Source organism: Sander vitreus, chromosome 20 (genome assembly GCF_031162955.1).
Source record: "Sander vitreus isolate 19-12246 chromosome 20, sanVit1, whole genome shotgun sequence".
Lineage (NCBI taxonomy): Eukaryota > Metazoa > Chordata > Actinopteri > Perciformes > Percidae > Sander > Sander vitreus.
In genome coordinates this window covers 23,556,346-23,568,602 of record NC_135874.1, presented here as the reverse complement: position 1 = coordinate 23,568,602, position 12,257 = coordinate 23,556,346, and the positions used below count along the sequence as shown (strand labels likewise).

The 12,257-nt window shown below is 39.6% G+C and overlaps 1 protein-coding gene across 3 annotated transcripts in view; it reads left to right on the top strand.

The window, feature by feature from the left end:
- rbks (ribokinase) overlaps nucleotides 1-12,257 on the top strand; it is a 40,575-nt gene that overhangs the window by 20,218 nt on the left and 8,100 nt on the right. For all 3 annotated transcript variants that reach the window (XM_078278283.1, XM_078278282.1, XM_078278284.1), the window contains one exon: nucleotides 7,461-7,652. In XM_078278283.1, the coding sequence (XP_078134409.1) occupies nucleotides 7,461-7,652 (192 nt within the window). The remainder of the gene's footprint in view (nucleotides 1-7,460; nucleotides 7,653-12,257) is intronic.

Sequence of the window (12,257 nt, the reverse complement as noted above, 5' to 3'; positions counted from 1 at the left end):
AAATAACAAAGAAAATTCTCACATGTACTGTATGAAACATTTGTCGGAGCAGAGGTGCATGGATTCACAACAGAGTTTATCACATTGAATAGCACTCTAGGTTCATGGCAACTGCTAGCTATGACAGATGAGAGATGCTGCATCTTCTCCACCTTCACAGCCTTCTGGTATGCTGCTAGACTGTCCCTTAATAAACCCAGAGATACATGCAAATTGTCCTTCTTCCACCTTCGTTCAGTGTTTCTGCAGTGTTGCCTAAGGGCCCTTGTGATGTCATTTAGCCAAGGGTCTGCCTTAGGTTTAATAGTTTTAGCCCGAACAGGGGCAATAGAGTCTAAAATGTCAGTGCATGTGGAGTGGAACACAGAGAGAATGTTATCTGGGGAAGAGGGAGATACCAGACCATTTTTTGCATAAAACTGTGAGCCCACAAACGCAGAAGCAAACTCTCCAGCTGTAGAGGAGGTGATGCAGCATCGCCTAGAAGCTGAGGATATAGGCCTACTAGCAGGTGGCGGAACACTGATCTCAAACCTGATGGGGAAGTGATCTGAAATACCAGTTTCTGTTATTTCACTGAGTGAAACTGAAAGCCCATATGACATGATGAGATCCAGGGTGCGGCCAAGATGATGTGTCGGCCCTTCCACACATTGATTAAGGCCAAATGAGTTCAAAAGAGTTTTAAAATCATGAGCAAGTGGGTTTGAGGGGCAACACACATGGATATTTAAGTCCCCACAAACCAGGAGCTTGTCATATTTAGGAACAACATCAGTTAAAAACTCTGAAAACTCGCTCATAAAATCCTTGTTGAGTTTTGGTGGGCGATAAATAACTGCACACAACACAGGAGAATCCAGATCAACCACAAACAGCTGAAGCTCAAAACTATTATAACAGGATGCAGGTAATAGTCTGCATCTGTACTCATCTTTGAAGAGAGTGTCAGGTCGAGGTGGTGGGCTGCACCTCTGGGCGAGTTGAGGAAAGAACAGCTGGGGGGGAGGAGCTCTGAGAAGGCGCTGTCGTCACCTGGTTTCAGCCAGGTTTCCGTCAACAACAGAAAGTCCAGCGCTTTTGTCGTAAAGCAGTCATTCAATATAAAAGTCTTATTCGTGAGTGATCTAGTGTTGATCAGCGCCATGCAAATTCAAAATTTTAGGCCTTAAAAAGTCTTAAATTCGCTGTAGTAGCAGAAGTATTGTGTTTTATTGTCTTAAATAATTTTAAAAAGGTCTTTATTTTCCTACGTCCAAGTAACGCTATCTGCAATGCACATTGAAATGTTTTGTTTTTTTTAATTCCGTGGTGTTGTAGTTCTTTCTATCGCTCGTCCAAATATAATTTGCTGTATATGTACGGATTATTATTACTCTGTGTCGATTTAATTCAATTTGAATACACTTATTTACTTTGCGTATACTTTTGTGACTCTCTATTTTGTTTTACTTTTATGTTTATAGGTCTTAAATTCCATTCATAAAGGTCTTAAAAAGTCTTAAATTTGACTTGGTAAAACCTGCAGAAACCCTGATTAAGTCATGATTGGTAAAATCAACTCAAGCTGCTGTTTGAATGTGTCAACACTTGTTAAACCAACCCGTTAAACAGTAACTTTGGAAGTGCAGCCCTGAGTCAGGTAGGTTGAAATATTTCTTCTCATATTCTCTGTGAAAGGAAAAGATCAGAGGTTTGAGATGTTGTGAGCGCCCACACACACACACACACACACACACACACACACACACACACACACCTTTTCACAATGATTCAACTGTGTCTCCTGGGTCATGACCCCTGCCAGCACATCAATAACCCCACTGTAGCCTTCAGCCATACATGTAAACCCCTCTGGTACGAAGAGGGAAATCAGTACCTCTCCAGCCTTTTACAGTAGAAACTAGTATCATGGCACCTCGCGTCTCGACTGTCAGGTGATGACAGATGAGTTTCAGGGGGCAGGGTTAGATGGGAATCGTAGTAAAAACAACAAGGCAGATGTGCTCTTTGGCTGAGTCAGCCACCCCCTTGGGGATAAAGTGGATGTGAGTTTGTCTTGAAGTCTCTATTGGATGTGGTGATGCAGCGCGGAGAGAAGCTGTAGCCAGGTGTGGGGACATGAAAGGGAGAGTTGGCGAAAGCGCAACATTTTTTTGGGTCAGATCATGGAGGTATATATATATATATATATATATATATATATATATATATATATGAGGCATGCAGGGGTGGAAAGGGCACTAAATTATCCATTATTATCCATTATCAGGGACAGGTAAAGGTGAATTAAGATTTGTTTTTATTTGCTTCACATACAGTATCTTGACCAGCAGTCAACAGGCACTTTTAGATATAATGCAGTGCAAAAAGGAAAAGAGGACAATACTTAACATGGTACTTTTTTATGTTAAACAACTCTTTTAAGCAGCATTCATCATTGATTAAAAGTTTAAAGCTCCAAAACTCAGTAAATAGTTACTTACAATAACTGTTGCTACTGTACCGGAGTAGCTTGATGTTATTAGACTTGCAATAAAAAAAATCAGCTGCTTCTTATGCACAGGTAGGCACAATACTCAATACACAAAAAGAACTCAAAAAAGTCCCAAAAGACACTGCTTTGTTAAAGTTAAAAAAAAAACTCTTCATTATCAGGGCTACAAACAAGATTATTTCATCATTTCAACACCATCAGTTTTACTTACTTTATTATGTTTATTTTCTTCTTTCTTCCATGTACATGTTGTATATTGTTTAAAGAAAATCAATATAGATCTTATATTTATATAAGTACATATGTTACTATGATATTTGACTCAGTGTCCATCCATTGAGTTGTGACTGTTGTAATAGGAGAGCCGGATGTTGCTGCACAAATGATCACACGCATGATTGAAACAGCTGCTGAAAGTATTGGCTTGTCTCAGGAGGTCGAGTGAGTTGGATAACTGTTGGTCTTGTTTTTTAATCATGTAGCCAAGATATAGTATTAGAAAAGTAATTTCATATTTGTACTTTAACAAAGCAGTGTGCCTTGATTTTTTTGGAAAGAATTCCTCTGATTACTGTATATAGTTATTTTTGAAATATGGTTATATACCATGTTATTGGATGTTTTGTTGTTGCGTTGAGTTTTGAGCTGTTGAGCTGTGTAACTTTTTTACATTTATATTTTAATAGAATTTCACATTGTTTGTACTGGTGATTCAGCCAGGAGAGTGTCCTGTCCATCCAAGGACTGTAAATGCTTTAACTGCCGAAAAATTGTTTTACCCTGCCCACATTCCTACTCAAACAATTCATGGTATAAGGCTTACAAAGATCCAATTATTCAAATGTATAATCATTGTATTTAAAGAAAATATAGCAATGTAAACGGCTTTCATCAAGACAAACTGATGCAGGAGCCAACTAATTAGACACAATATACCAATATAATAAATATACCAATATAAAATGAACAGGAAGGAGAATTACACATTTGTCATCAGTAAGAGATATGTAATCATTTTTCTTTTTAAACTTCAGTTTTAAATGTAAACACTGTGGAAAGCAAAAGTGAAAAAAACTCGCTCTCAAAACTATAACTGTACAGTATAAAATGACTGTAATGACAGCACATTAATTCCACCTGGCCTTTGGTAATATGCCTAAACATATACATTCTTGTCAAGAGCTCCATACAGCATATGCTTTGTGCAGTGTATGTGTGTTAGTCTGTTAGAGATAAACACACACACTCACACACACACACACACGCACACACACAGCCAGCGAGAGAGCCATAATTCAACTTTCTCATATTCTTGTACACAGAGGGAGGTAGATTGATTCCCTGCCCTGGTGGGAAGCTGATGACTAACAAAACGGCTCTTTTTTCTCTCTTGGCATCCGACAAAACCGGGGTGGCTGCGGGCTCTAAAAGCACCGATACACTCTGTGGTTTATTTTTGAACTGTCCAAGGTCATTGTTCCTTTTGACAGAACATAAAAGCAGAGGGGATCAGATCCTCAGACCCTTATTCAACGCTAGTGTGAACCGTGCGGGGTTATAGCTGGCACACATTCTGTACAGGTGTGTGTGTGTGTGTTTGTGTGTGGTCTCACTGTACTATGCTCAAGCTGAAGGTTGGGGGGTGGGGAGAGGGGGGGCTTAAGGATGACAAAGTGCAGGCCCTCTTTGATCCACAGCCCACATTCTACGCTGAAGTGCTATATAGGGAGAGGAATAGTGTTTGATGTCCACCGGAGGACCTCACGCGCCTCAATGGTTCCGCATCCACAGACCTGAAAGATCTCACACTCACTTTCATAGAAGCATGATCGTAGCATTTAAAAAAAACAAGAAATGTGATGTTGTGATAAATTGTCTTGTATGTTTTCATGCTGCTAGTATTTATAGAGCACAGGGATTTTAGACTTGTAATTACTGCAGCAAATTAAAGGGGAAGTCCACCATAAAATGAATTCCACATTGTGTTTGATTTTTTTTTCAAGTCCATGAGGATCACTAATCAAATTCCATTTTCTTTCCACACGTGGTTTTGTGGACAAATGTATAAAAAAAAAATATGTTTTCCTCTTGGTTGAAAAATGATCACTACTGCACAGCTATTGATATCATGTGTTAGTATAATCTCTTTTTTTTTAATTAGTGTGATACAGTGCTAAACTATTTATGCAATAGACTTAACAGAGAAGACAAGTGAGCAAAAGGAAAACATCAGGATGCATTCAATGTCCGTGCAAGTTTACAATAAAATGTTTTGGAGACAAAACAAAAGAACAGAAAAACACAACATTTAGTGTGTAGGGTTAAGAGGGGAGAGAAAACTGGGCACCCGGATAGCTATGTTGGTGGAGCGGGCGCCCATATGTGGAGGTTTACTCCTCGACGCAGCGGGCCCGGGTTCGACTCTGACCTGCGGCCCTTTGCTGCATGTCATCCCCCCTCTCTCTCTCCCCTTTCATGTCTTCAGCTGTCCTGTCAAAGAAAGCCTTAAAAATGCCCCAAAAATAATTTTAAAAAGAAAAAAGAGGGGAGAGAAAACGTAAATAGGAAATGCAATACATTACAGTATATTTCTATTTCTTTGGCTCCAATTTCACAACAGAGATTCAATTTGCCGGACTCTTATCACAAAAATGATATACTGGAATTTCGCTCTCAAAATCTCAAAACTCACACGCTCAAAATAAAACATCTAAACAATTTGAGCAATACCTCACAAAATTGTTCTCAGATAATTATGTCAAACAGTAACTTATCCTGCAGTGGTCATTTCCTCATAATTATACAAATTCTAATAAGAAAAAAAAAAAATGCATTCATGCAAATGTCAGTATTCAAAATGATGTAGACTAAGAATGACATCTCCGATCTTTAAATTGAATATTATTTGAAATATATGAACGATGGAGTCCTACTGCAGTAATCCCTACATTCGCACAACACAAAATGCTGACTGTCAGCGTACTTCACTGTATCAGTTCACTTTTTTTTGTTCTGTATCAACCACAAAGTTGGTTTCTACTAAAGACACCAAAACCTTCAATATTGAAATCACTTTTAATTCTTACTGTGTTCATCCAAAATGCAATACGGTAATGCCTAGGAGCATATAATATTAACAATGTGCACTATATACTGGAGCATTTTGACAGTAATCTGAAGGAAAGGAAGTGCTTTTCATTTTTCTTTTTTTCCCCACTAGTTGAAATGCATGGCAGCGGTCATAAAGTAGCAATTATGTTGCAATGTGGCTCGCCAGAGAAATGAAGATAAATGCCTGCAGACACTGTTATAGACACTGAAACTAATATGAAGTGTCTGTCTATTGAGGAATGTCATGTTGTGTTTTAAGGACAGCATGTTGTTCAAAGAAAAATAATTCAGCAAGTGGATTCAACACATTGAAGCTTGTGAAAACTGAGCCATAGCAATTGTTAAATACCAGGCCCTTAGACAGGGGGGGGGGTTCAGGTGGTTCGAAAGCCCCCCACACACACAGCCAAAAAGTTCGTTTTTTTTCTTTCTTTTTGTTAATTAGTTTTTTGTTGTTGTAATCAACAATTGTCTTTTAAAATAACGACGGCCAATAATCCCCCTCAATAGAAAATGACCTAAGCCAAACTGAAGCCCTAATCTTCTTAAAACTTCTGTTAATGTGTTAACTGGCACGCAACATGTAACAATCTAACGTCTAATGTATCAACAATCCAATATAAAAAAAAATTGGCATGGATAATCTGACAAGGAATGGTGTCACATAAATTGTATGTCACGTAACTTTCTCTCAGAATGTTCTCTAAAGCTGAGTTTCCTTGAAGTTCCTCAAACATCAGCTGCAGAAACATCAGCTGGAGAGTCCTGCTGCGTCACTGTTTAGTCATTTCGGAGCCAGATGAACCAGCGTAGTCAGAGACTCAACTCTTTGAAAATGTTTGGCCCGCAGACTGCTGACGGATCTAGCAAATCCCTAACCGACTGAATGTGTTTTTTATGAGTCTGTCTGACCACAACAGTCATTGTGCGATCAAGAGCTGACTCATCACAGAACCGTTAATAGAAAACAGTGAACTAAAGCGAGCGAGCAAAAGACTTGTGATATACTAATTAGTGATCCTTGGACATAGTACATGGTTGTGATGCACTTTGGTGTGTCTTTTTTTAATTTTTTTAGGTTCTTTTTATTGGTATTTAACAGACGTTACACAACAAAAACAGATCCCTCTTGTGGTTACAAAAAAGAAAAAAATATTTTAAACCATTAAACAAATAGACAAACATTATACACTACACCTTATCCAAAATATAAAAGGAAAATAAAAATAAAAAAGGAGCTACACCTAAAGACATCATTATGTCACAGATAGAGAAGACCGAACTAAACCAGAGGTGTAACCTATTTTCTAAGATTGGTCATCCCAGTCTTTTATATACTTCAAGTTATCAAAATAACGTAAAAAAGGAACCCATACCTCATAAAACTTGGACTTTCTTCCCTGCAGAGTGTATTTTATTTTGTCCAATTTTAAGTGAAACAATACATCTCTCAGCCATCTAACATGACAAGGAGGTCTAGACCCCTTCCAGTTTCTTGGTGTGTCTTTTAAAGAGGCAAAACAAGCTTTTAGTTTTGTATTTTTTTTAGGGGAAGATTTCAATGCATTGCTTTGACTTCTTGCATGTTACACACACTCGTTGTTACAGAGTGTTTGCCTTAAAGAATTTCCATGATGCTTCCACAAGTGCTGGTTTTGCCTTATCTTTCATTTTAATTCCTAACCTCTGATTAATGTACAGTAGCTCCCTGAACTAGAGAAGAAAAATCTCTTAGAAATAGTGTCCCATCATCATCATGCTAAGTGAGATGATATGATTATGATATATATGATTATATGATTATACAGTACGTGTGCAGTGGTTTACCTCTGCTCCTCTGGTCTCTTTACAGGCTGAGCTGCTGACTGGTTCCTCGGTGACTGGTGTGGAGGAAGCACATGGGGCCGGTCAGGAGCTGCTAAAGAGAGGCTGTGGGTCAGTCATCATCACTTTGGGACCCCAAGGGTGTGTGGTTCTCAAGGCACAGGAGCCTGCATCAAAGAAACATGTTCAAACTGCTGCAGTCACAACAGTGGACACTACGGTAATCACGATGCATATACAGTATATAATTTTTTTTTTTTTAAATATGTATATATATATATATATATATATAGGATTCTCGTTCCACTTTTTTCTCTTTTTTTCACTTCTGGCATCTTTTGGGCTAAAATTCTAAAAAAAATTACCAGAATAAATAAATGTATGTATATATATATATATATATATATATAGTGAAAAATCTCATACAACATATTCATTACAGTGAAAATATCAAATCACATTTCAGAGAAGCTTGAACCACAGAACGCTACGTTAGCAGCATGGCTCTAGAGAGGAACTATCACACTTTTTTTTGAAGGCCTGACAATGTTAATCAGCATGTTAGTATTGTCACTGTGAGCATGTTAGCATGCTGATGTTAGCATTTTCGCTCCAGTCACCATGGTACAGCCTCACAGAGCTGTGGCTGTAGACTGCAGCCACAGCTCTGTGGCTGCAGTCGCAGTTAAAAAAATAAAAAAATATATATATATATATATATATATATATTTTTATTTTTTTTTTTTTATTATATTATTAGTTTATATATTATATATACTTTTTAAATAGATAATTATTAATGGTAATTACTAAATTATTTCCTTCAAGTGATCCTTTTAAAGAATAAGTTTGACTATTTAAACATGGTCCACATGTATTTATCAGTATTCCGTTTTTAATGGAAAGTTATGCAAACCAGCCCACTCCTCACTGGAAGGAATATCTTTACAACTGGTCTTTTCAGCAATAACAGAGGAACATATTATTGGTCATTACCTCCATAACAACAGATTGCCACGCAGAACTTTTATCTCCCCATTCATCATAGTCAAATGAGCTCCTGGTACTCTGAGATCTGTGTATTGCTCAAGTGGAACGGTGACCACCGGCAGTTTCCTCTCCTTAAAGGACACCTCTAGTCTTTTAAAAGAGGCCAGCGTCGTGTGACTCATTTCACACCGGCCTCTGTGGCTTGTTTTCGTCACAGAAGCCTCGGCTACATGTTTGCGTTTCCTGTCTCTGAGGGTTCTGTGGGGCCTGTGTTCTCCCAACCGAATACGTCATCGCACAGAGGTGTTAATCACCTCTTTGTGGTTGCCAGGTTTGATTAGAGCCTTTTAATTGTTTGTGTAATGGATTCTTTTTACTGAATAGTTCCCCTAGGGACTTTTATATTGTTATAATTTCCAAATTCTGTTCATCATGAATCATTGTGAAAAGAACTGGAGTATAACACTTACAAGCATGCAATTTTACATGAAACCCACATCACAGAGTGAAAGTCAGAAAAAAAGCAAAGGAGTGAGTGAGTGAGTGAGTGAGTGTGGGTGTAGGGCTGAATAATCAAATAATCGATTAGTTGTCAACTTTAAAATTAATCACCATGTATATTGAATAATGTATTAATCGTTCCGAGTTATTTCTAAATGTTATTTCACAAATGTGAATATGTACTACTTTCTTTGCTCCCATCTCTGAGTTGTGGACAAAACAAGACATTTGAGGATGTCATCTTGGGCGTTTGGGAAACACTGATCCACATTTTTCACAATTTTCTGACATTTTATAGACCGAACAACTAATCGATTAATCGAGAGAATAATCGACAGATTCATTGATAATGACAATAACCGTCAGTTGTGGCCCTAATGCGAAAGGAACTGCAGCTGAGCTAAACAGCTGCATCTCCTTTTTTTTTTAAATCCCAGGTCACTTTGGCATTTGAAGAATAACCCTCCTCCTCGGGTCAAATTTGACCCATTTTCAAAAAGTTTGTATATCACAAATTTGGGTTTATTTCAACGAAATTGTAAATAAAAAACAACGTGGATGGTTCCATACAACTATGTGAAGTAAGTTATCAGTTCACTACTTTAATTGAATGTGGGTGTGAATTTGAAGAAGAAAAAAAAAAATGATAAAAGAAAGTTGAAAAAAAAGTCAAAAATAGCGACAAAAGTGTCGAAAAAGACGACCAAAGCGTTGACCAAAAAGTTTACATTTTAAATTTTGACCCAGAAATTTACTAAAAAGTTGTTGGTCGACGGGAAGACAACACAAGGAATAAAGGGCTTGACCTCCTCCGTGCCCCCACATTTCAAAGCAGACACCCATAACTACCCTTATTCACCATCTTCAATCTCCCCACTTCCCAGTAGCCCCCAGGAGGAACTTACCCACCACCCCTATCCTCCCCCTTCCTCTCCCATGACTCACCTCTTGGGCTTGCATCAGTCAGCAGAAAGCTGTGGTCGGGCCTGCTGCATGTCCCCCCCCCACCCCCCTTCTCGCGCGTGCACACACACACACTCTCTCACCCCACCGCTTCTGTTCTTTGATGGGCCCATAAATTCTGTGGTGTTTAACTCTTTTGGACATTATAATCCCTCTTCCAGTAAAGCCCTTTCTTTTTTTTCTTCTTTTTACTGGAGAGAAAAAAAACAGAAGAAAAAAACAGGTTGTTATCAAGATCATTATTCACTTCTTTGAGCTTGTTCTGGTAACACAGGCCTCTTCAGTTATGGTTACCGCTCCTGTTATTACTACTTTGATTGTGTTTTCACTAGCAGTGGTGACAGCAATGTTTTTGAAAGATTGGCTCCAGACCTGTCATCACTGGGCTTATATATTTTTTTTTCTTGCTCTCCAGTTTGACTAGTATCGGACTGCGAACTGAGGCCGCATTCTAGGCTGCGATTCTTCGATATCAACACAGTGAGTCACTTGCGGTTTCTCACTATTTTAGCTAGGCTACTGTTCAGCTGGGCGCCGCGGGTGGCATGACCCCGCTGATAGGAAGAAACGCAAATCCAGCTTTCTGCCATCTACCTTTCTTATTTGGATGCATTTCGGCACTTTGTTTCCCAGATGGAAAATGTGTCTTTGACCGATCTAGCTTGGTTAATGATGTGCCAATATGGCTGCTAAATCATTAACCACTGTAACTATTTCATCATCTGCTCCTCCCACAGCTGTCTGAATAACACATTGTACGTGACACGAGCAATTATGGGGCAGAGTCATGGTCATTAGTCTAGATGAATAACAAAGTAAATCCACTCATCTACTGTGGGTCTCCCCCATCCCTCCCCCTTTATCCATTTGTCTCCCTTTTGTCTTAAATTGAGTACAGGCTTCCCTCGCTGAGATCAGAGCTTTGGCTTTCTTTGTGGACAGTTAGATGAGGCTATAGCGCGCACACACACACACACACACACACACACAAACACACACAGCTAGCGCATTTTAGCCCAAGCAGGACTTGGGTGGCCTTGGTTTCCACTGCTCCGGGAGGTCCACTGTGTAGGGCGAAAGGTAGACAGTGCTGTCTAAACCAGACATTACAGCTGTATGGTGGGTCTGGACTGTCAAATTATTCCCAGTCTTCTCATATGACTGGAGACATGTAAGGACCATTTGCATGATTCCTTCCTGGAAGCCAAAGGTAAGGGAATACCTCCTGAGCATTGCATTCCTCGACTCTGCAAACTGTAGGTCAGCATGACACAATGAAAAAAAAACTGCCACATCACCATGTTTTAATGGGCTGCACATGCTACGGCAGCTGCTGTTAGGCCCGGTCCTCTGCCAGTGCAGTCACGTCGATCAGTGTTATACACAAAATGGTGAAAGAGGACTTGGACAAAGCACTGCGGATGGTTCGAAGATGCAAGAGCCCTAATTGGTCTAATTAAATGTGTTTTTGATCTCTGTACTTCAGACGAGTCGTCTGGTCGCAAGTCTTACTGGAAGCTTCCATACGTGGAAGCCGCTGTGAGTCATCACTGCCCCTTTAAGTTGGTCTTTGCTCTCCCCTGGGTGCCTTTCATTGACAAAGGCTGTAGGCTTCAGGAGTTAATGGCACATGGGAGTCAAGATCGCAGGAGGCCTCTGGGTGAGAAATACAGTCACAGGTTCTGGAGGCTGGAAAGGTTCAGCGGGCGCAGCAGACTCATAACATGAAAGACATGCATTGTGGAGCCCGTTCTGAGATCGGCTTTTTCGATTAGTTCTGTTTTTGTTTTGTTTTTGTCTGTCTTTGGTGCTTAGCGCTCATTGCTGTGGTGTTTCTGCACTGCACTTTACAAAGATCACTTGTCAATCAAAGTGTGTGGTCGATCCGGTTGGCTTTGTCCCTGAAATTTTCTGTTGACGGACTTCTGAGTTTCTGCATGCGCTCTTTTGTTTGTCTGTACAGCCATGGAGGTTAATGCTGCTTGTGTTAGCTATTCAGTTCTTCTTCTATTTATTCAAAACACACACCACTAAAGCTGCTGTCAGAAGCATAACAAGGTCACTTCCCCTGTTTTTTTTTTAGTGAAAGCCTACCAGATAACCGCAAATAGAAAGCTTTCAGTGGCTATAGTTTTGTCACTGACTCATGCTAACCAAGCACCAACCTCCAGTGCTTAAAACAACTGCCAAACAACTGCAGTTCCCCGAATGGCCATTTGAGGCTGCCTCCAAAAGTGAGTCAATCCCCATTAGTCTATATCCACAAAGGTTCCACTTCCGGGATTGCTCCGGTGCCGCCGGAAATTACGCCAGATGTCCTTCTTTTCGGCCAGATGTCCGTTACCTTCCGCTTTCTTTGTGTTTATTTGAT